This window comes from Phyllobates terribilis, unplaced genomic scaffold, assembly GCF_046119375.1.
Source record: "Phyllobates terribilis strain yellow unplaced genomic scaffold, ASM4611937v1 Scaffold_12__6_contigs__length_324123572, whole genome shotgun sequence".
Classification (NCBI taxonomy): domain Eukaryota; kingdom Metazoa; phylum Chordata; class Amphibia; order Anura; family Dendrobatidae; genus Phyllobates; species Phyllobates terribilis.
This window is the reverse complement of record NW_027362772.1, coordinates 256467469-256492847: the sequence shown is the minus strand read 5'-3', so window position 1 is coordinate 256492847 and position 25379 is coordinate 256467469. Positions and strand designations below refer to the sequence as shown.

The window sequence follows — 25379 nt, the reverse complement described above, 5'->3', positions numbered from 1 at the left end:
AGTGAAAACCTGAATGGGAAATCTAGCGCCTTCCAAAAAATGACGCCAGTGTTCAAATGCGAGTTTAATAGCCAGCAATTCCCGATTACCAATATCGTAATTAAGTTCAATCTCAGAAAAATTTTTTGAAAAAAAGGCACAGGGATGTACTCCATCCTTGTTTTCCTGAGACAACACCGCACCGACCCCCACAGAACAAGCATCAACCTCAACCAAAAACGGCTTAGTCACATCAGGCTGCATAAGGATGGGAGCAGAGGTGAACCTCTCCTTTAGAAACACAAAAGCTTCAATGGCCTCAGAAGTCCACTGAACCGTATTAGCACCTTCACTGGTGAGATTGGTCAGTGGTTTGACAATAATAGAAAATTTTTTTATGAATTTTCTGTAATAATTGGCGAAACCCAAAAACCTCTGTATCGATTTCAAACCAATAGGCCTAGGCCATTCCTGCACAGCTTCAACTTTCACCGGGTCCATCTCAAAGCCTTCGCTGGAGATAATGTAGCCCAAAAAACTAATTCTCTGAACAGCAAACTCACATTTCTCCAGCTTAGCAAAAAGCGAATTGTCAATCAATAACTGCAATACCTCACATACGCTCCGCCAATGAGACTCCAGATCCGGCGAATAAATCAAAATGTCATCCAAATACACAACCACATTTTTGCCGATCAAAGGTCTAAGGATGTCATTAATAAGATTCTGAAAAAATGCTGGAGCATTGGTAAGACCAAAAGGCATAACCAGATTCTCAAAATGACCCACAGGAGTGTTAAAAGCAGTCTTCCATTCATCACCCTCCTTCATACGCAACAAATTGTATGCCCCCCGGAGATCAATTTTAGAGAACCACTTGGCCCCCACTAACTGATTAAACAAATCAGGAATCAATGGCAGTGGGTAAGGATTGCGTACAGTAATTTTATTAATCTTACAAAAGTCCAGACAAGGACGTAAACCGCCGTCCTTTTTTTTAACAAAAAAAAATCCAACAGCCACAGGAGACTTGGAAGGCCTAATGTGACCGGCGGCCAAGCTTGTCTGTATGTATTCCTCCAAAGCCTTTCTCTCAGGAATAGTAAGATTAAATAAACGACTTTTAGGAAGAGTCGCTCCAGGGACAAATTCAATGGTACAATCGTAGTCTCTATGGGGAGGCAAAATTTGCGATTCCTTCTCAGAAAAAACTTTCCAAAAATCCTGAATAGGTACAGGTAATTCCCCTTTATCCACAGCAGCAATGCGACCGTTACAACACTTGTCATAACACTTAGGGCTCCAGGACTTAATTTCATTGGTAGACCAATCCAGTACAGGATTGTGCAATTTTAACCAGGGTAACCCCAACACTACTGGAGAAGGCAAATTATTTAATACTACCAAATCCAAATTCTCTTGGTGAATACCATTAATAGTGAGGGGAAATTCACAGACCTTGTGAGTAACACTCTTTAAGGGAGAGCCATCTACAGAAACCACGGCAATAGGGGATGACAAAGGTTTGGGTTTTAATTTAAGTTTTTCTAAGAATCCCCCATCAATCACATTCAGAGTAGAACCACAATCCACAAATACCCGAAATTCAATTAATTCTTCCTGAGCAGTGGTAGTAGCAGAAAGAAGTACACCCTTAGTATTTAAACAGGCTATACGGGCGTAACTGACCTTTTTTTTTCTTTGTTCATACGAAGCACACCGTTCCTAATGAAATGGTCAGATCCACCGCAATAAAAGCACAAACCTTCAGAAAATCTGCGGTCTTTTTCCTGAGAGCGGAGTGACATCGCCCCAATCTCCATCGGCTCTCCAATGTCAGCACAGACCCTCTCAAGACTCGGAGCTGTCATGGCAGAGGATTTGCTCTCATTAACCCTTGCACGCAGTCTCCTGTCCACCCGTATAGCTAATTGCATTGCCTCCTGCAAGTTTCCAGGTGAAGGATAAGCAATCAGCAGATCCTTAACCCTTTCACCTAGCCCCGCAAGAAACAAACTTTTCAAAGCTGAATCGTTCCACCCCACCTGAGCAGACCACCGACGGAAGTGAGTACAATAATTTTCCACATTACCTGATCCCTGCCTCAAACGTCTTAATTCAGACTCAGCAGATGAGACACGATCAGGATCATCATACAACAACCCCAAAGCAGAAAAAAAACTATCCACTGATCTAAAGCACGGATCACTAGGTTGGAGAGAAAAGGCCCATCCCTGAGGTTCTTTGCGCAAAAGTGACATTATGAACCCTATGCGCTGTGATTCATCACCAGAGGATCTGGGACTCAAACGAAAATACAGCAAACAAGCATTTTTAAAGGAAAAAAAATCTTGTTGTTCACCAAAAAATAGATCAGGCAGACGTATCTTTGGCTCCACAAAATGCGCTCCAGAACAGCTACTCACGTGTTGTTGGAGCTCGGCCACCTCCAGAGAGAGAGTCCCTGCAAGCGTTGAGCCAAATCCTGAACCGAGACCATGATGGAAACTGGAGGTCTTTCCTTAGAGAAATTTTTTAGGCTGGACTTACTGTTATGATCTGCTACAAGCACTAAGGAAAGACAGGAGATCTGTCCCTGCAATAGAACTAAGCTGGATCCCTATGATGTAACGGGGAACCTGATCCTGCGATCAGACCCGCTAAAGTCCTCGGCTAGTCTGAACGAAGACCTATAGATGTGAGGAAGGGATCCCTACAAGAACTAGGGACTGGGAGAAAGATGGACACCTCCTAGCAGAAATTGTAGCAGAAATAAGACAAACAAACAACAAAGAACAAAGAGGTCCGAAGACCTAGCAAAACTGACTGAGAAAGGTGACAGAGCACCAAGCTAGCTCAAGAGTAGAAATTACAATGAAGTCCAGCAAGGCCAGGAGGGCGGAGCAGGATTAAATAGGCAAAAAAGGTCATGTGACCAGCAAACTAGAAAAAACCTAACAGGAGAGTTCTAACACCCATCATGTTGTGGGGTTATTTTGTTGCAGGAGGGACTGGTGTGACGCGCCCCTGGGCCTGAGTCGCGCAGCGTTGCGCACGCGGGAGCCTACCCGGAGCCGGATCAGATGGGGGTAGTAGTCTCGTGGCGGTGACCCGGTCCGTGCCCAGGGAGTCAGACTAAGTGGCAGTCTATTAGCAGTAGATGGTGGATGACTACGCCACCCGTTGAATGCAGCTATGGAGCTGCCGCTGCAGGGCAGACCGCTGAGGCCGGTGGAAGGATGGTGCAGCGTGGATGGTATAACCCCCAACGGGAGGGGTATGGCCTCAGGGCAGCCGACGTGGATGATGGGGATAGCAGGGACCACTCAGAGACGATGCGGTGTAGTTCAGGGTCTTTACTGGTGACAAAGATAGACCCTCCCGGAGTACTTGCTAGCAATCGGGGCCTGGTCAGTCCTTGAGCAGATGGGATCTCCCCTGGCCAGGCGGAGTTGTAGGCCTTCCCAACTAACTGTACTCTTCTGGCTACCTTGCTAGAGGCAGGTAAAAGTAGCCCACGTCCCTGAGTGTACCGTGTGGTGCTCACCCGTATGGCCGGTGACTCGGGGCCTTCTAATGGCTTCCGCTCCACGATGGCGGTGCTGGTCCCACGCGTGTGACCATGCCTTCGGGTTTCTGGGCCAGAGGACCTGCAATCCCCTGCCGGTCGGTTTCTGCTGCTGGGTAGAGATTAGTCCCCACAGCCTCGGACTCCGGGTCCGGTGATACTTCTCAGTCAGGGCGAGCTCTGCAGCTGCCAGCCCCTGACTCCTTGTAACACTGCTCCCACAGAGCACCTGTTGTTTCTTCCTATATTTGCTTCTTTTCTCTGCTTCTTCTCTACTCACTAACCCTGCCTCAGCCCTAGGTTTATATAGGGGAAGTTCTTCCCCTCCCAGGACTGGGCAGGAGGTGTGGCATGCATAGGATCCCTGACCAAGAGACCTCCCACCTGCTCTCAGACGTAATATCTCTATCACTGTGGCAACCAGACCCCTGGGGTGTCACATTCCCCCCTAGTGAAATTTAGTACTCCGGGACTAAACATATTTTTGGAAAAACATAACAAGGTACAACAATAACAATACAATAAAGAAACACATAAAGGTGGTCACGGCATGTCCGTAACCGGGTGCAGTCTTTGAAGAAAGCAAGGTGTCCATTTCACCAAAACAGGGAGACGTAACCAGGTAGGGGTCTGTCCTGCCCCGAGTCCTTAACAGTCTTTAGTCCGTCCTGGGTTACGCTCCAACTATGTACAAAGGATTCCCGGTAAATCCACCACAGACTCCTATAAATAACTAGAAACACATAATTATACACAAGCAACAAGAAAAACAGGTAACCACAAATAAAACAATTTATACATTTCAAATCCTCCAACGTGCGGGTAAGTGGCCTCTAGTGGCCCTAGTGGACCTACGGAGCTGACTGTCTAGCCCTGAACTACAGGGTGTAGGAGCTGTCAAGGGTAAACTGGGCAGCTGTCTACCAGCTCCTTGGCTCACTAGGGGTACGGCAGGCTCACTATAAGCAGAGGGTTGATCCTCCTGTTCTGCTTGTGTGGAGTCTTCTGCCTCCTGGACCGGCTGCTCTTCCAGCTCTACCTGTCGCTCCGTAGGTGCTTGGGATGCTGGTTGGAGGAAGGTGAGTACGGGTACCACAACTGCGCCATTGACTTGAGTCCAAGACCGAGGGAAGTCTCCGAGCACAGTACTAACCATGTCTTCCCTTTCCTCTACGGGTCGAGGGTCTTCTTGTTCCTCTTCAGGGTTCCGTAGCTGTTCGGGACACTTCTTCAGGTGATCCCGGGATACAATGGTTGTGGTTTCCCCTCCGTCTTTACTGATGGTACAGACCTTTAGGTTATCGTGGCTTAAGGGCAGTACGGTGTACGGGTCCTTCTCCCACTGGTCGTCCAACTTGTGGAGCCGTCTTTTTCTCTTCAAGACCTGCTCTCCGGGTACCAGGGGAACAGCGGGAGCATACTGGTTGTAAGTTTTCTCTTGTCTTTCCCTAGCCTGACAGAGACTTCGCTCCACGCTCTCCTGTACTCTCCGGTACTGCTGCTGCCTCTCTGTGTCCCAGTCTGCTTCTGGTGAAGTGTCCTCGGGTGTCAGGACTCCCATTTCCAGGTCAACAGGTAACTTACCAGGTCTCGCCCTCATTAGGTAAGCCGGGGTACAGTTGGTGGAACCTACCGGGATGTGGTTGTATAGGTCCACCAGATCGGGCAGCTTCTCAGGCCACAGACCGCGTTCTTCCAGGGGCAACGTTTTCAGAAGATCCATTACCACCTGGTTCATTTTCTCACAAAGTCCATTAGTTTGCGGATGATAGGGTGTCGTCCTTATCTTCCGGCAGCCATACAGAGTGCAGAATTCTTGGAAGACCTCCGCTTCAAAGGCAGGTCCCTGGTCTGTCAACACTTGGTCCGGGTACCCGTGTGGACGGCAGAAATGCTGCTGGAAGGCTCTAGCTGCTGTTTGAGCCATTAAGTCCTTGACGGGGACGACAACCAGAAACCGGGAGTAATGATCCACGATGGTTAACGCGTAGACGTAGCCACTTCTGCTTGGGGTCAGTTTTACATGATCCAAGGCTACCAGTTCCAACGGTTGCCGGGTGACGATGGACTGCAGGGGAGTCTTCTGGCTGGCACGGTCCTTCCTTCTCAGGTTGCACGGGCCACAGTCTCTGCACCACTTCTCGATGGCTCCCCTCATGCCTACCCAGTGGAACCGCTCGCGCAGCAGGAACTCCAGCTTCTTCCACCCGAAGTGTCCAGCTCCGTCGTGGTATGCCTCCATCACCATGGCTGCGTCTCTTCGTGGCACCACTACTTGCCAGAGTAATTCATGCGTCCGGGAGTTAACCATTCTGCGGCACAACTTCCCTTTGTAAAGGAACAGTCGACTCTTCTCTGCCCATAGTTGTTTGGCTTCCTCCGGAGCGTCTGGTTCAAGGCGAGCCTCCGGCCGAGTCAGCATCTCCTTCACCAGTCGGACGGCAGGGTCGCTGTCTTGCGTTTCCGCCCAGTTGTAGTGGGGTAAGGGGTTCAACGTAGCAGCCTGCTTACTCCTTACCCGGTGGGAATACTGGATAGTCCCATGACGGTGGAATGCAGGGAGTTCAACTTCTTCCAGTCCCTCCGGATCTTCTCCTCCGTCCGGCAGGTTGGGCATCCTGGACAGGGCGTCCGCGTTGGTATTGGAGCATCCTGCCCGGTATTTGATTGTGAACTCGTAGTTGGACAGACGGGCCATCCACCTCTGCTCCAGTGCACCGAGTCTTGCCGTGTCCAGGTGTGTCAACGGGTTGTTATCCGTGTACACGGTGAACCGGGAAGAAGCGAGGTAGTGCTTAAAGCGTTCGGTGACTGCCCACACCACTGCCAGGAACTCTAGCTTAAATGAGCTGTAATTCTCAGGGTTTCTTTCGGTGGGTCGCAGTTTTCGGCTGGCGTAAGCGATTACTCGCTCTTTCCCCTGCTGGATCTGGGACAGCACGGCTCCTAGCCCGATGTTACTTGCGTCGGTGTAGAGGATAAAGGGCTGGCTGTAATCCGGGTACGCCAGGATTTCATCCCCCGTGAGGGCCATCTTCAGCTGGCGGAAGGACTCTTCTTCCAACTTCTCCCATCTGAAGGGCGGCTTCTGGTTCTTGGCCTTCCGGGACTGGCCTATCAGGAGGTCTTGCATAGGCGCTGCCTTTTTGGTGAAACCGGGGATGAACCTGCGGTAGTAGCCTACCAACCCGAGGAACTGCCGCACTTCCTTTACACTGGAGGGACTTGGCCATTCCTTAATTGCGGTGATCTTATCAGGGTCGGGAGCCACTCCGTCAGCGCTCACCACGTGTCCCAGGTACTGCACCTTTGGTTTCAGGAGGTGACACTTGGAGGGTTTCACCTTTAGGCCGTAGCTTGCCAGAGCTTCGAACACTTCCGCCAGGTGTTTCAGGTGGTCCTCATAAGTCTTAGAACATACGATGACATCGTCCAGGTACAACAGGACCGTCTCGAAGTTTCTGTGGCCCAGACAGCACTCCATTAATCGTTGGAAGGTTCCTGGTGCGTTGCAGAGTCCGAACGGCATACAGGTAAACTCGCTAAGTCCCATCGGGGTGGTGAATGCGGTCTTCTCCCGGTCCGCCTCTGCTACAGGAACCTGCCAGTACCCACTAGTGAGATCCAAGGTAGAGAAGAAGTTAGCAGATCTTAAAGCAGCCAAAGACTCCTCTATCCTTGGTAAGGGGTACGCATCCTTGTGTGTGATACGGTTGATTTTCCGGTAATCTACACACATCCTCATGGTGTTGTCTTTCTTTCGGACTAAGACTAGTAGAGCTGCCCAGGGGCTACAGCTATCCCTGATCACCCCAGCCTCCTTCATGTCTCTAAGCATCCCCTTGGCGTGTTGGTAGTGGGCAGGGGGTACGGGTCGATACCTCTCTTTTATAGGAGGATGGTCTCCCGTGGGGATGTGGTGTTCTACCCCCTTGACTCGCCCGAAGTCTAACGGGTGTTTACTGAACACTCTCTCGTACTCCTGAACCACCCGATAGACTCCTTGTTTCTGGTGTGCGGGAGTGGAGTCAGTACCCAGATGTAGTTGCTGACACCAGTCCTCCATGTTTTTCTTAGAGCCGTTACCTTCCGGGTGAGATGGAGGCAAGGGTTCCACAGATTGTATAGAATTTTGGTTAATGGTATATAATTTGGCTAGCGTGGCATACCGGGGCAGGTACACTTCCCTCTCCCCGATATTTATTATGCGAACGGGCACCCTCCCATGGCGTACATCAACCACCCCCCGTGCTGTCAAAATGGTGGGCCTACTGTCCGAGTAAACTGGTTCTACCATTGCCTGGTAATCTCTACCTCTCAGACCAATAGCTGCCCGGCACCAAATCATCATTTCACTTTTTGGGGGCATGGCAATAGGAAAAGGGTCACACATTCTTACGCTACCAATCTCACCGCCGGAGAGTTCCACCTGTTGCCGTCGCATCAGTGCCCGGATCTCTTTCTGGAGCACTCGCTGCTCGCCGGAGCTGGCGTTCTTGGCAACCTGCTGTAAAAGGAAAATCACCTCTGCAAGACAATTTTCAATTACATTAGTTCCTAGAGTTATTTTTGGGTGACTCTCATGTTTGTCAATATCTACAATGATCAGTCCCTGTGCTGCCAGTTCGACTCTACCGATTTTGATGGTCACCTCTTTACATCCGATCTGTGGCACGGGCTGGCCATTGCTGGCGATGATACTCAAGTCGTCATCAGGGTAGCGGGTAATATCCGAGTCATTCCAGTACTGCTTAAAGAGCACGTACGGGATGGTGGTGACCTGTGACCCGGTGTCCAGTAGGGCACTCATGGGAATGCCATCCAGTACCACAGGCAAGACTGGACGTCCTCCCACATATCTGTCGCGCCAGTTCGATGGGCCTGGTGATTTTTTTCCTGGGGGTTGGCCCTCTACCCTAGGTTGTGCCCGTTTAAAGGACAGTACCTTGCCATATGTCCGGGTTGATTGCAGCGGCGGCAGATGGGTTGTCCGTCCTCGTTGTATCGGTCGCTGGGTCTTCCTCTGGCCGGTGGGGTCCTCCTTGGTCGACGCCACGGGATGTCCTCCGGTCCGGATGCCAGCTGGATCTTCCCTGGAGTGGAAACCTGTAAAGACTGCACAGTTCGGGTTAGCGCAGCAACGCTTTTAGCTAGCTCTTGGACCTGATGGTGCAGGTCTGGAGCCGAGTCATTGTTCAAAGCCTGCGCATCAGCTCCCACAGGCCCTGCCGACAAGGGCGCCGCCTCCTGGTGGTAAGTGGTAGTGGGGCGTCTGTGGGTCACAACGCCACCTGGTGCCGGTTCTCGGAGCACCCGGATGGCTCTGTCCTTGAACTGTGCAAATCCCAGATGAGGGTCCTGTAAGGCCATTGCCCGCAACTGGGTTCGGTGGGCATTGCAATATAAACCCTCTATAAATTGTTCAGTTAACAGCCTGTCCTCGTCTCCCACGCCGTCAGGGTCGGTCTGCTTAATGGCCCTCAGGGCCTCTTGTAGGTTCAGGGCATAGTCCCTTATACTCTCATGTGCCCGCTGTTTGCACCCGTAGAATCTAAGCTTGATCTCGGCTGAGGTGCGGGTATCAAAGGTGTCCCTCAGCCGGGTTAGTATCCCTGCGACAGTCCTCCCCCCAGGTGGCCAGGACTTTACCTCCCTTTGGGCTGCCCCGGTTAATTGGGCCACCAGGATGCTCACTTTTTGCTCTTCTGTGAGGGGGTACACCTGGAAGAGGCTATCCAGTTTTTCTCTAAAGTCCTGCAGGGTATGTGACTCCCCTGAGTACTGGGGTAGCCAGGCTGCCCCCGGGATATAGGGCATGGTGAAAGGCATGACCGCCACAGCGGTGGCGCTGGCGGGGGTTGGAGCGGTGAAGCTCTCCTCCGTATCCGACATCCTTCTCCCCCCTAGTGGACCGTGGCCTACCTTGCGATGATCCTCTTCCGTAGGCCGCGGCTCCGCAGTGGATCGTCAGGGTTGAGGACCTTCCGTCGCGCTCCTGTGACGTCGGCGTCTGCTGGGCTCCTTCCAGGACCTTACGCAACGTCCGGACGTGAGGCGGGGCTTCAGTTCTCGCGCGCTTTCGGAGTCCACGCCCCTCTTCTTCCCGCGCGGCGTCTTCAAGATGGCGGCCAACGGCGGGAAAACTCCACGGATGGCGGGAAGAAGGCTGAAGATGGCGCCGGATGGCGGGAAAACCTCACGGATGGCGGGAAGAAGGCTGAAGATGGCGCCGGATGGCGGGAATCTTCACGGATGGCGGGAAGAAGGCTGAAGATGGCGCCGGATGGCGGGAAAACTTCACGGATGGTAAGTTTTAAAAGTCTCTTTTTCAGGCACGCAGTACCCGGTGGTTGCGGGCATGAAATCCTGCCGATTACGCCAAAAGTTGACGCGCCCCTGGGCCTGAGTCGCGCAGCGTTGCGCACGCGGGAGCCTACCCGGAGCCGGATCAGATGGGGGTAGTAGTCTCGTGGCGGTGACCCGGTCCGTGCCCAGGGAGTCAGACTAAGTGGCAGTCTATTAGCAGTAGATGGTGGATGACTACGCCACCCGTTGAATGCACCTATGGAGCTGCCGCTGCAGGGCAGACCGCTGAGGCCGGTGGAAGGATGGTGCAGCGTGGATGGTATAACCCCCAACGGGAGGGGTATGGCCTCAGAGCAGCCGACGTGGATGATGGGGATAGCAGGGACCACTCAGAGACGATGCGGTGTAGTTCAGGGTCTTTACTGGTGACAAAGAGAGACCCTCCCGGAGTACTTGCTAGCAATCGGGGCCTGGTCAGTCCTTGAGCAGATGGGATCTCCCCTGGCCAGGCGGAGTTGTAGGCCTTCCCAACTAACTGTACTCTTCTGGCTACCTTGCTAGAGGCAGGTAAAAGTAGCCCACGTCCCTGAGTGTACCGTGTGGTGCTCACCCGTATGGCCGGTGACTCGGGGCCTTCTAATGGCTTCCGCTCCACGATGGCGGTGCTGGTCCCACGCGTGTGACCGTGCCTTCGGGTTTCTGGGCCAGAGGACCTGCAATCCCCTGCCGGTCGGTTTCTGCTGCTGGGTAGAGATTAGTCCCCACAGCCTCGGACTCCGGGTCCGGTGATACTTCTCAGTCAGGGCGAGCTCTGCAGCTGCCAGCCCCTGACTCCTTGTAACACTGCTCCCACAGAGCTCCTGTTGTTTCTTCCTATATTTGCTTCTTTTCTCTGCTTCTTCTCTACTCACTAACCCTGCCTCAGCCCTAGGTTTATATAGGGGAAGTTCTTCCCCTCCCAGGACTGGGCAGGAGGTGTGGCATGCATAGGATCCCTGACCAAGAGACCTCCCACCTGCTCTCAGATGTAATATCTCTATCACTGTGGCAACCAGACCCCTGGGGTGTCACAGGTGCACTTCACAAAATAGATGGCATCATGAGAAAAGAAGATTATGTGGCAATACTGAAGCAACATTTCAAGACATCAGCCAGGAAGTTAAAGCTTGGGCAGAAATGGGTCTTCCAAATGGATAAGAACCTGAAGCATAGTGCCAAAATGGTAACAAAGTGGCTTAAGGATAACAAAGTCAATGTATTGGAGTGGCCCTCACAAAGCCCTGATCTAAGTCCTATTGAAAATTTATGGGCAAAGCTGAAAAAGGAGGTGCGAGCAAGGCGACCTATAAACCGGGATCAGTTACACCAGTTTTGTCAGGAGGAATAGGCCCAAATTCCGAACAACTATTGTGAGAAGCTTGTGGAAGGATATCCCAAACGTTTGACCCAAGTCATTCAGTTTAAGGGCAATTGTACCAAATACTAATAAAATGTATGTAAACTTTTGACTTTGCAGTAAGTAATAAAAATGCCTTAAAACATTCTCTCTCTCTCATTATTGTGGCATTTGGCAAATATTAAAAATTATGGTAATCCTAATAGACCTAAAACGGGAAAGGTTTATTCTGATTTCATGTCAGATATTGAGAAAAACATGCATATGTGTCTTTTTATATAGGGAATGTAAACTTCTGGTTTCAACTGTACTTCAGTAGGCAGCTATAATCTGATCCCTCAGTAAGTTGGCAGTCTGTATTGTTTTGAGCAAAAAATTTTAGCACTTTCAGAATGAATAATGAGTTCAGGAGGTAAGGGGAGAGAAAAGCAGCTCATACGTTGGTAAAGATAGAAGCATATTTCTTTGATAAGATATATTACAAAGCTTCTTATATTCGCTTGTACTATGGATTTCTGCAAATCTCGCTGAACGTGACCATTTAAAAGGTGCTGACTGAAATCAATAGGCTGTTCAGGCAGTGCATGCAAATATCAGATCTTCCAACATGAGAGACATATTTTGTAGCTGTAGTCTGTTGAATGGAAGACTACTCTTTATAAGATGAGTTTTTTTTAATTTTTTTGATAATTTGAAAATAGGGTTTATAAACCAAACATACCCTTTAAGTTTTTTACATTAATCAGGAACAGTGGCCTGGGTTCTACTGTTATGATGTCACAGTGATGCTGGCCTGGGTTCGACTGCGATGACCTCACAATGGAGCGGACCTGGGCTCTGTTGTGATGATTTACAGTGATGCTGACCTGGTCTCTGCAGTGATGATGTCACAGTGATGCTAGCCTGGGTTCGACTGCGATGACATCACAATGGAGCTGACCTGGACTCTGTTGTGATTATTTACAGTGATGCTGAATTGAGTTCTGCTCTGATGAGGTCACAATGATGCTGGCCTGGGCTCGGCTGTGATGATATTGTAGCACCCTGAGGATTCGGCTGCTACAGGGGTATTGCACCTCAACCCAGAGGTGTGATATTCCACTCCCGGGTAAGGATGGAGTGTGGACCTGAGCTCGGTAGGCTGCATGCACTACACACATCCCATTTCCGAGGGGCAGGCCGACGGTACTCCCACTTAGAAATGTGCAGGTACGACCGAGTCTGTTCCTGGCTGGAGTGGGAGGGGGGTGGTACATCCCAAGTAGTGTAGGGGCAGATAGGGGGAGCAGCCTGGGTAAAGATAGGAGCTCATTGGGTGCTGGTCACCTGAGCTCACACATAGAGGGAGTATATAAGGTGGGCACCATCAAAGATCAGGGTCAGTCTGTCAGAGTCAGTAAGAAGCAGAGGTCCAGATGAGCCTGCAGAGAGAGAGAGGAGCAGAGAAGGAAAGACCCAGAGAGGGAAAAAGAAAGGACTCTGAGAACCCAAATTCAATCCCCGGGTGAAGAGTCGGCAATAGGGTACCGGATCCCAAACTGGTGGGGGCAAAAGCACACCCTAGCCAGAGACCGGAGGCCGTGGGCAGCGTTTGCCACGGCCACCCACCACATCCACCCCGAAGGCAAACCACGTGGAGGGTCAGGGAACCCAAGGCCAAGGGTCTCCCAACAGAAGGCCCGAGGGAGCTGGACCTAGGTGGATCACTAGTGGGGACGGCCAGAGGAAAGGACAGAAGGAGAGCTCAGGGTCACGCTCCGGACTTGTTTGGGGGTTTGCTGAATCCAGGACCTGGTGGACGCAGCACGGCTCAGGTGGTCACTTGAAGCTGGAGTGACCGGAACATCAGCAGTGAGTAAATACCTTAAACTGCACAACCCGACTCTGTCTTCACTTAACATCTATGCTGCACCACCACAACCCCCATCCTCTGCACCTGACCCCCTGAGGCTATACCCCACCCGTTGGGGGTTATACTACCAAAAGCTGCACCAACACCATCAGCCTCAGCGGACCCTGCTGCAGCGGCGGCCATAGTGACCGCAATACAACGGGTGGCGTAGTCGACATTAAGAACTTTATAACATCTGTAGGACTGCCACATACTCTGAGCTTGACACCCTGGGCACGGACCGGGTCACAGCCACTCGGAAGACTACAACTCCCATCTGATCCGGCTCCGGATATTCCCCTAAAGAATATGGCCCAGGGGGCGCGTCAACTTTGGCGTAGTCGGCAGGATTACGTGCCCGCAACAACCGGGTACTGCGTGCCTGAAGAAAAGAACGAGTTTACCTCAAAAAGAAGTCTCCTGCCGGTTCCGGAGGGTCCCCGCCATCGGACCCCATCACAGGTCGATTCCAGCCGGTTGTCCGCCATTAACAGCGTTTTCCCGCCATCTGCAGAGTTTCCCGCCACTGGGAGACGATTCCCGCCATTTCCAAAGGTTTCCCGCCTTGGAAGAGCGGACGCCATTATGGGCATGCCAGAGGGTGGCAAGAGGCCACCTCCCATCGTGGGCCAGGACCGAAAATGGCGCCAAAAGTGGAAACCGCCCCCACCAACAGAGACTGTGATGCTAGAGGTGTCTGTCAGCGTGAAAGAACAGCCCCTGGAGCTGACAATCACCAAGTGGCCCCGGGACCGCCCTCGAAGTGGGAGGAGACGAAAGGAGAGAACAAAGATGGGTGTCGCTTGGAGCAGTCTGGAGCGAGCGCACCCGGAGGCAAGAAGCCTGGAGAAGAGTATCGGAGGAGCTTACCCGGAGATGGCGAGAAAGCAGAGCAGCACCGGCCCGTTGGCCAGGAGCCTGCTAGAAACAGAGGAGGGAGAGCAGAGCAGCACCGGCCCGCTGGCCAGGAGCCTGCTGGAGACAACAGAAGGAGAGCAGAGCAGCACCGACCCGTTGGTCAGGAGCCTGCTGGAAGCAACGACCCCACTAGGCCTAGTGGAGGTCCTAGCACAGCTCCCCCGAGACCGGGAGTGTGCGCAGACCGCTCTGGAGGGCCTCGCAAGGAGGATGGCCCGGGTGCAGCGAGAGACGTTGGCGGAGTGGAGCCGTGAGATGGCCCAGCAGACCGAGACCTGTCAGCGGAGCACGCCACCCAAGACGAGGAGACAGACCGCCTCTGAGGATGGCGCGGGAGGACTGAAGGCCGGAGACGGCGCCGAGAAGGGAGCCGAACGAAAGGAGGCAGGTAAAGGGGACGTCTCTACCCCAAACCGGGAAACCGCGTACCTGCCCCAGCTCCCCGTCGCAGAGCCCGAAGTATCCCCTGCCGTGCCCGTCGCTGCAACGTCACCGCCGCAGACTAGGCCTCAAACGGGAGCCGCGACCCCTGTGACGTCACACGCCTCGACCCTGAGCGTGACCAAGCAGGAAGTACCACCAGCCTGGTCGCAAGGCCTAGTTCCCCCGGGCGCCGCAATACCAACAGCGCCCCCTACCTCCGCGGAGCCCCCGGCCTGGTCGCAGGGCCAAGTAGCCCAGGGTGCCGCCGTCCTTACGGTGCCCTTCACCTTCCAGATACCCCAGGCCTGGCCGCAAGGCCCGGGCAACCCGGGCGCTAACACCACTGCGCCCATAAGACCAAGAGTGCCGCATCTGGGAGAGGACCTGTTTATCCAACACACGTGCCCGGATGGGCAGCCTTTCATCTGGCCCCAGGAATATCATGAACTGGAACGGCAGAGGAAGGCTGGGGCCATGTGTGCACCCCTGATCCCGGCTCCAAAGCCCGTAAAGAGGATCTCGCCCCCGCTAGAAGAGGCCCAATTTGAGTGGGACCCCACCGGAGAAGATCTCATGGGGTTCACTCAGGAGACTCGGGCAGCTGCAGCGGAGCGTGCTGAGTGCTGCCGCCAACAACTCAAGGTCTTTGAGAGGGAGCGGAGAGAGAGGCGGGTCCGGGAACAGCAAGCTCAAATAAGGAGCGCGGAGCAGAAGAGCCGGGCCAGGAGAGACCCCCGTGCAGCGCATAGTCCCCGCACCACCGGGACTGTGATCAAGTTTAATATGCAGCATGGGTGGAGCTTCATCCGAGACCACCGCACCCCAGGCGACGTCTTCGTAACCAGGAGAGATGTTGAATCCCACCTACCGGAGGGACACAGAGGTCGTGACCTTTACATCGGGGACGAGGTCACCTTCACCTGGCACAAGTGTGCCAAAGGACCCTACGCCCTCCATGTGCATCGCCTGACGGAGGAAGAGCTGCGGTGTGAGGAGGAAGAACAAGAGGACCCGGACGGGTCTGAAGCTAAAGGTAACCACAAAGAAAGAGCAGGAGGACGCCGTCGTTAAGTACAGCAGAGTACAAGCTGTATATAGTTGCCCGTCGGGGCACAGTGAACTGTTGCTAATATAGTCCCCGTTGGGACCAGCAAGTGTGAACTGTTTACCCGTTTATCCCTTAAATCCCACTGACCGAGGACTGAGAGCGGTCATTCCTCCCTAATACCTGGCCGAGGACTGAGAGCGGCCATATCCCTTGTCTATAGTTGCGCGTCCTAAAGCGCTCCCTACTGGTTTTACAGGAAAGCCACGAGTTTTTCAAGAAAAGACTGTCGCACTTTGCCCGGTCACACGTTGCACAGTGACCGGAGGAGGAGCAGAGGCGACGAGAATGTTATTTGTATGAAAAGTTTTCTGATATATATATGATATTTTATATGTTTTTACTATGTTGTTTATATGAAAAAAATTTGTATGTTTTGTGGTGTTTTGTTCTTACAGCCCGAGGACGTGCTGTGATTTACCAGGGGGGAATGTAGCACCCTGAGGATTCGGCTGCTACAGGGGTATTGCACCTCAACCCAGAGGTGTGATATTCCACTCCCGGGTAAGGATGGAGTGTGGACCTGAGCTCGGTAGGCTGCATGCACTACACACATCCCATTTCCGAGGGGCAGGCCGACGGTACTCCCACTTAGAAATGTGCAGGTACGACCGAGTCTGTTCCTGGCTGGAGTGGGAGGGGGGTGGTACATCCCAAGTAGTGTAGGGGCAGATAGGGGGAGCAGCCTGGGTAAAGATAGGAGCTCATTGGGTGCTGGTCACCTGAGCTCACACATAGAGGGAGTATATAAGGTGGGCACCATCAAAGATCAGGGTCAGTCTGTCAGAGTCAGTAAGAAGCAGAGGTCCAGATGAGCCTGCAGAGAGAGAGAGGAGCAGAGAAGGAAAGACCCAGAGAGGGAAAAAGAAAGGACTCTGAGAACCCAAATTCAATCCCCGGGTGAAGAGTCGGCAATAGGGTACCGGATCCCAAACTGGTGGGGGCAAAAGCACACCCTAGCCAGAGACCGGAGGCCGTGGGCAGCGTTTGCCACGGCCACCCACCACATCCACCCCGAAGGCAAACCACGTGGAGGGTCAGGGAACCCAAGGCCAAGGGTCTCCCAACAGAAGGCCCGAGGGAGCTGGACCTAGGTGGATCACTAGTGGGGACGGCCAGAGGAAAGGACAGAAGGAGAGCTCAGGGTCACGCTCCGGACTTGTTTGGGGGTTTGCTGAATCCAGGACCTGGTGGACGCAGCACGGCTCGGGTGGTCACTTGAAGCTGGAGTGACCGGAACATCAGCAGTGAGTAAATACCTTAAACTGCACAACCCGACTCTGTCTTCACTTAACATCTATGCTGCACCACCACAACCCCCATCCTCTGCACCTGACCCCCTGAGGCTATACCCCACCCGTTGGGGGTTATACTACCAAAAGCTGCACCAACACCATCAGCCTCAGCGGACCCTGCTGCAGCGGCGGCCATAGTGACCGCAATACAACGGGTGGCGTAGTCGACATTAAGAACTTTATAACATCTGTAGGACTGCCACATACTCTGAGCTTGACACCCTGGGCACGGACCGGGTCACAGCCACTCGGAAGACTACAACTCCCATCTGATCCGGCTCCGGATATTCCCCTAAAGAATATGGCCCAGGGGGCGCGTCAATATCACAAAGATGCGGGCCTGGGTTCTGCTGTGATGATATCACAATGATGCTGGCCTGGGTTCTGCTGTGATGATATCACAGTGATGCTGGCCTGGGCTCTGCTGTGATGATATCACAATGATGCTGGCCTGGGTTCTGCTGTGATGATATGACAGTGATGCTGGCCTGGGCTCTGCTGTGATGATATCACAATGATGCTGGCCTGGGCTCGGCTGTGATGATGTCACAATGATGCTGGCCTGGGCTCGGCTGTGATGATGTCACAATGATGCTGGCCTGGGCTCTGCTGTGATGATATCACAGTGATGCTGGCCTGGGCTCTGCTGTGATGATATCACAATGATGCTGGCCTGGGCTCGGCTGTGATGATATCACAATGATGCTGGCCTGGGTTCTGCTGTGATGATATCACAGTGATGCTGGCCTGGGCTCTGCTGTGATGATATCACAATGATGCTGGCCTGGGCTCGGCTGTGATGATGTCACAATGATGCTGGCCTGGGCTCTGCTGTGATGATATCACAGTGATGCTGGCCTGGGCTCTGCTGTGATGATATCACAATGATGCTGGCCTGGGCTCGGCTGTGATGATATCACAGTGATGCTGGCCTGGGCTCTGCTGTGATGATGTCACAGTGATGCTGGCCTGGGTTCTGCTGTGATGATATGACAGTGATGCTGGCCTGGGCTCTGCTGTGATGATGTCACAATGATGCTGGCCTGGGCTCTGCTGTCATGATGTCACAGTGATGCTGGCCTGGGCTCGGCTGTGATGATGTCACAGTGATGCTGGCCTGAGCTCGGCTGTGATGATGTCACAGTGATGCTGGCTTGGGCTCGGCTGTGATGATGTCACAGTGACGCTGGCCTGTGCTCGGCTGTGCTGATGTCACAGTGATGCTGGCCTGGGCTCGGCTGTGATGATGTCACAGTGATGCTGGCCTGGGCTCGGCTGTGATGATATCACAATGATGCTGGCCTGGGTTCTGCTGTGATGATATCACAGTGATGCTGGCCTGGGTTCTGCTGTGGTGATATCACAGTGATGCTGGCCTGGGCTCTGCTGTGATGATGTCACAATAATGCTGGCCTGGGCTCTGCTGTGATGATGTCACAGTGATGCTGGCCTGGGTTCTGCTGTGATGATATGACAGTGATGCTGGCCTGGGCTCTGCTGTGATGATGTCACAATGATGCTGGCCTGGGCTCTGCTGTGATGATGTCACAAAGATGCTGGCCTGGGCTCGGCTGTGATGATGTCACAGTGATGCTGGCCTGGGCTCCGCTGTGATGATGTCACAGTGATGCTGGCCTGAGCTCGGCTGTGATGATGTCACAGTGATGCTGGCTTGGGCTCGGCTGTGATGATGTCACAGTGACGCTGGCCTGGGCTCGGCTGTGCTGATGTCACAGTGATGCTGGCCTGGGCTCGGCTGTGATGATGTCACAGTGATGCTGGCCTGGGCTCGGCTGTGATGATGTCACAGTGATGCTGGCCTGGGCTCTGCTGTGATGATGTCACAGTGATGCTGGCCTGGGCTCGGCTGTGCTGATGTCACAGTGACGCTGGCCTGGGCTTGGCTGTGCTGATGTCACAGTGATGCTGGCCTGGGCTCGGCTGTGATGATGTCACAGTGATGCTGGCCTGGGCTCGGCTGTGATGATGTCACAGTGATGCTGGCCTGGGCTCTGCTGTGATTATGTCACAGTGATGCTGGCCTGGGCTCAGCTGTGATGATGTCACAGTGATGCTGGCCTGGGCTCGGCTGTGATGATGTCACAGTGATGCTGGCCTGGGCTCGGCTGTGATGATGTTACTGTTTCTAAGGTGATGATATTATGTTGGTATCTAAGGGGTAACAGTTCTCCTTGCGGAGAGTGACATGTTAAGCACATCACTGTGAGGAGACTTTTAAAGCCGCAATGCTCCTCTTGGAAATATGCAAATTGTCTCTTCAGAGAGGAAGAGGACCAGATCTGTAGGTGGCACTAAGTTCTGATCCTCTTCTTCTCTGAAGAGACAATTTGGATATTATGTTGGTATCAGTCTGAGTTCTACAAGTTGGCCACAATGGTGCCAGACTAAGTTCTCTAGTTAGTCTTTCACTCACTGCTGCTCTAGACCTGAATTAATAAAGTGTGACCAAGGTAGACGGCTTGTTGTTACTCCCCTCCAGCATGGAGAACCCAGGGCACATTCCTTACCCCCTACCCCTCCCTCAGCCTGAGTGGTGGTCTAGGGTAAAAAGGGCAGGGATAGGCATGACTGGTTGTTCTCTCTGTGATCTAGAATATTTTTTACATATTGCTCCAACCAATCATTAAGGAGAGATATCATGGAGTCTGCAGGGGAGGAGACAAACCCTGAGTGCTGGGAGTATTAAAAGGAGATGTACAAGTCATTAAAGCCATGCATTAGTAATTATACTGCATGGAATAATGTATACTCAGTCATTGAAGAACCCTTTTCCATCTAGAAATGCATTCGATGAATGAGATACGTACGCTTTCTGTGCATTCAGTATCTGTCTCGTTGGTGACGTTCATTCTTACTTGTAGGTTTGTAAATTCCATCACAAATATAGAAGGAATAATGGTGCATAAATATAGAAACACCACTGGTGAAAACCTAAAATGACACAGAGAATAATTTAGTATAGGAATGAAAAATGTAACTATAAAAAACGAGACAACACCAATAATTTTGAAAGAAAACCCCAATTATGGATAAAGTAATAGCAAATTGCTCTGTAAACTATAAATTATAAAGTTGTAAATCAATTAATTCATCTCTGATTACAGTAGGTAGCTAAGTGTTGTGTGTGCGTGATATGTATGTAAATATATACAGTACAGACCAAAAGTTTGGACACACCTTCTCATTTAAAGATTTTTCTGTATTTTCATGAAAATTGAAAATTGTACATTCACACTGAAGGAATCAAAACTATGAATTAACACATGTGGAATTATATACTTAACAAAAAAGTGTGAAACAACTGAAAATATGTCTTATATTCTAGGTCCTTCAAAGTAGCCACCTTTTGCTTTGATGACTGCTTTGCACACTCTTGGCATTCTCTTGATGAGCTTCAAGAGGTAGTCACCGGAAATGGTTTTCACTTCACAGGTGTGCTCTGTCAGGTTTAATAAGTGGGATTTCTTGCCTTATAAATGGGGTTGGGACCATCAGTTGTGTTGTGCAGAAGTCAGGTGGATACACAGCTGATAGTCCTACTGAATAGACTGTTAGAATTTGTATTATGGCAAGAAAAAAGCAGCTAAGTAAAGAAAAACAAGTGGCCATCATTACTTTAAGAAATGAAGGTCAGTAGGTCTGAAAAATTGGGCAAACTTTGAATGTGTCCCCAAGTGAGGCTGCAAAAACCATCAAGCGCTACAAAGAAACTGGCTCACATGAGGACCGCCCCAGGAAAGGAAGACCAAGAGTCACCTCTGCTTCTGAGGATGTTTATCCGAGTCACCAGCCTCAGAAATCGCAGGTTAACAGCAGCTCAGATTAGAGACCAGGTCTATGACACACAGAGTTCTAGCAGCAGACACATCTCTACAACAACTGTTAAGAGGAGACTTTGTGCAGCAGGCCTTCATGGTAAAATAGCTGCTAGGAAACCACTGCTAAGGACAGGCAACAAGCAGAAGAGACTTGTTTGGGCTAAAGAACACAAGCAATGGACATTAGACCAGTGGAAATCTGTGCTTTGGTCTGATGAGTCCAAATTTGAGATCTTTGGTTCCAACCACAATGTCTTTGTGCGACGCAGAAAAGGTGAACGGATGGACTCTACATGCCTGGTTCCCACCGTGAAGCATGGAGGAGGAGGTGTGATGGTGTGGGGGTGCTTTGCTGGTGACACTGTTGGGGATTTATTCAAAATTGAAGGCATACTGAACCAGCATGGCTACCACAGCATCTTGCAGCGGCATGTAATTCCATACGGTTTGAAGAACCTAGAATATAAGACATATTTTCTGTTGTTTGACACTTTTTTGTTAAGTATATAATTCCACATGTGTTAATTCATAGTGTTGATGCCTTCAGTGTGAATGTACAATTTTCAAAGTCATGAAAATACAGAAAAATCTTTAAATGAGAAGATGTGTCCAAACTTTTGGTCTGTACTGTGCATATATATATATATATATATATATATATATATATATATATATATATATATATATATATATATATATGTATATATATATATATATATATAAATATATATACATATACTGACTCTTGGAAAGTACTTAACACATCTCTGTCATAGGGCTTGTTCACATGGCCGTATTTGTTGTCCAAGTGCGATCCGACAAAGCATCGGATCACACTCGGACCAATGTTATACTATAGTGTCGTGTACATGTCCGATACTTTCCTTAGACAACGTGTGACCGAGGAAAAAAAATCGCAGCATGCCTGAGTTTGATCCAATATTCAGACCTACCCAGCAATGCAAGTCAATGAGTGCGTGGAAACCATCGGACTGCACTCGGATGACATCTGATTTCCACGGACTGCCAGAATGGAGAAGATGGAGACATTTCTTTTCTCCATCCATCTTTTCTTCATCCGAGAGAATCGTCTCACACTATGATCAGAGGGTCAATTTTGCAAATGACACAATTCTTTCGAATGAGAGAATCTACGCTCCTGTGACCCTAGCCTTATAGGGTGACATAACCCATGAAATGGTTGTGTAAAGCTCTTCCCACACTGGGTCACACTTATGATGGACGCCAATATGGGAATCAATGGCATCCGTCATAGCTCTCACGATAAATTAGAAGCCATGATGAAGCGTAGTGGCTTGTCAACATTTTAAATTGAGCAGCAGGACTGTCAATCTGGCCTAGCCTGCTGGCGTTTCCCAAGGTGGCTCCTTGGTGATTTGATTGCTATTTAACTAGCTAGCTGGGAGGAGTTCAGTGTCAGCTGTAGCTTAGCTTGGTTTGGTGTGTTCTTAGTTCTTGTAGGCGGACGTAGGATTTGTCGTGTTTATTCTTGTGGTTTATCCCGTCTGCTTTTGACGCTCTCTGACTACATATATCTGACCCCGGACTTGGCCTCTAACTATCTGTTTTTCTTACTCCCTTGTCTTGATGTACCCTCCTTGTATTTGACCTCAGACTGTTACCTGATCATGCCTTTGTCTTGCTCCTCTGTACCACAAACCCTCCTAGTATCTGACCTCGAACCTCCTGACTACCTTGGCTCACAGCTTGTCAGTGAGTAGTGATTCAACATCACACAGAGAATTTAGATGAGCAGATATATTTGTAGAATATATGGCCGCCTTCCTACACACTATATTTTTCAGCATTTTAATACCTTTTTGAAAAAAAAAAAACTCGTGAATTTCAAGGTGTTTTTTTACAAATTTTTCCTGGCACTTTTTTTTATTTTGAAACTATTGAACCCCTCTGTATGTTACAAGCATGCTGCCTAAGTTCAGGTAGGGGCGCAACCGGTTACATGAATTCGTTGGAATCCTGAGGGAACCGTTACTCAGGGCGACCATAGGCTGCACCTTCTCTCAGGCACACGATAGGTTCAGTTGCTGACCAGACACATCTGACAAGGGTCTTCCTAAAAGGTAGAACAGTAACATTTAATGAGGCATGGCCCGTGCAGTGCGAATGTGTCTTTGAGCAACAGGTTCCAGTACTAACAGTACAGTCTCCTTTGCCGCACAGCAGTACACAGTCTATTATCCGGGAGCACAGTACAGCACAGTTTTAATGCATACACAACCACAGGTTTTTCCCTCACAAGGACTCAATAATACAGAGCATTCTCTATCCTGCATGGAGATGGAGGGGGGAAAGGGTGTGATGAGGGAGATGATCTCTGTGACAGCTTCCTTCCAGTACTTATCTTCCTGGCCGATAATACTCCACACTGTTAGCTCAGGGAGTCTAACTGACCTTTGTTTAGCTTACCTCCTGACCTGAATTGTGTTCCCTTACCCTCTGTGAGATACAGATCATAAGCCACCTTTCTCTTCTGCTCTGGCCAGACAGTAAACAACTTCCCCACAATCCCCCTGGGGCTCTGCTAAAACACTCCCCTTTTCCTGTGACTGTGTTAACCCCTGTAGTTGCTGGATGCTTCTGGAGCACAACACTTCCTGTCTCCTGTGTTTGTGTTACTTCTAATAGTTGTTGAATGCTTTTAAAGCAACAGCACTACTTCTGCATGTCACACTCTTCCCTCCTTTTTGAATGTCGTCCTCGACATTCATCTTAATTGGTCAATCTGACCAATTCTGAGACAGTGGTGGAAGTTGGATAACTTTATATACAAATTGGCATTGTGAAATTGGTATAACGTTCAAAAACATTGATAACAACCTAATCTTACGACCTTTTTATTGTAGGATGCCTGTAAGAAATAAAACAATCAGCATCTCTTCAGTTGGAGCTTTTCGTACGTCTTCAACCAGCTCTCTCTCTCTAACCTTTAACAGTTCTTTGTTTCTACAAAGTCTTTTAAGGAAAATCAAAGCATAAAATAAGTCTTACCACCAAGCAACATCTTCCATACTGCCTCTCAGTGGTGAATATCACTCAAGTGGACTTACCTGGTCTGTAGGCAAAGATACCTGTTTCAAGTCGCCAGTCCTTGGCACTTGACTCGGTTCACCAAGTGTCTCATGTGTCAGCATCACGGGCCTCCTCACTTCTTGAGTCGACATCCTCCTGGTGGGTTGTTCCTCAGAGACCATGGGTTCTTCGGTCACAGAAGTTTCTTCCATCGCACTCATTTCCCGTGCTTCCTCAGATGCTCTTGGAGCTGCCTCTGTAAGTTCCTGTACTTCTCCTGAATCGCTTGTTTCCACACGGTCTGGTAATTCCACTCCTCCAGAGTGTTGATCTGTCTCTTCAGGGGCCGGTGTTCAATCATCAGATCTGAATTGAACTTCATCTGTACTCCTTGGTACAAACTCTGGAGCCTCAGGACTTAGTTCACTCTCCTGAGGATGGTACATCCCTCTCCTTGCCGGTCCTACAAATACAACGGTGTGTTCTTCTCCATCGGAACTTTCAAGGTCACTATCCACCTCCGGAGCTTCAGTCTGGGGTGGTCCCTTAGTCGATCTCGGACAATGTCGGTCTGCTTCTGGGAAGTCTTGTTGTGATGGGAGATAATCACAGAGTAGTAGTAAATTCCAATGGACTATCCTGGTTTTCTTGTCTCCTGTTTCCAATCGGATTTCATACACTGGGCTGCCATCAGCTTTCCTCCTTACGACCACATACACCTTGTCTTCCCAGTACAAACAAAGTTTTCCTGGACCGCCTTTCTCTGACTAGCACCCAGCTTCCCGGTGCCAATTCTGCTCCATAACATTTTCGATCATAGTACTCCTTAATCTTGCTCTGTCCTTGCGTAACCACTTTGGATGCTATGTTGTATGCCTCTGCCATCCGTTCCTTCCATTTCCGAATGTACTCCGGATACGTTCTGTAAGTCTCTGACACCGGAGTATCGAACATGATGTCGATTGGCAATCTTGGCAATCGTCCATGCAATAGAAAAAAAAGTGAGTAACCCGTTGCATCACTCTTTGTATAGTTATAGGCATGTACCACTATTGACTGAGAACTCTTCCAGTCTTTCTTCTCATCAGCTGTAAAAGTGCGCAACATCAACAATAATGTTCAGTTAAAACATTCCACTTGTCCATTACCCTCTGAGTGATAGGGCGTTGTGTGGGATCTCTGAATTCTACAGTACTTTCCTAGCTTGGCAAAGAGCTGGTCCTCAAATTCTCTTCCTTGGTCGTGGTGTAACCTCGTAGGGAACCCAAACCTCAAAGCAAAATGATTGAAGATCTTCTCTGCCGCTGTTCGACCCGATTTATTGGTGGTAGCATATGCTTGAGCAAATCGAGGGAAATGGTCCATTACCACCAAGATGTATTCGTAACCACCCTTGCACATCTCGAGATGTAGAAAGTCTATTGAGACCATCTCAAATGGATATGTGGCACCCCAGGGGTCTGGTCTCCACAGTAATAGCAATGTTATGTCTGAGAGCAGGTGGGAGGTCTCTTGGTCAGGAATCCTATGCATGCCACACCTCCTGCCCAGTCCTGGGAGGGGAAGAACTTCCCCTATATAAAACTGGGGCTGAGGCAGGGTGAGTTA

General features: G+C 50.5%; 1 protein-coding gene across 5 annotated transcripts in view; it reads right to left on the bottom strand.

Moving 5' to 3' along the window:
* The window catches only part of LOC141172555 (transmembrane protein 26-like), a 128255-nt gene that overhangs the window by 7915 nt on the left and 94961 nt on the right, over window positions 1-25379 (bottom strand). For all 5 annotated transcript variants that reach the window (XM_073656888.1, XM_073656887.1, XM_073656886.1 and 2 more), the window contains one exon: window positions 19710-19833. In XM_073656888.1, coding sequence (XP_073512989.1) covers window positions 19710-19833 — 124 coding nt within the window. The remainder of the gene's footprint in view (window positions 1-19709; window positions 19834-25379) is intronic.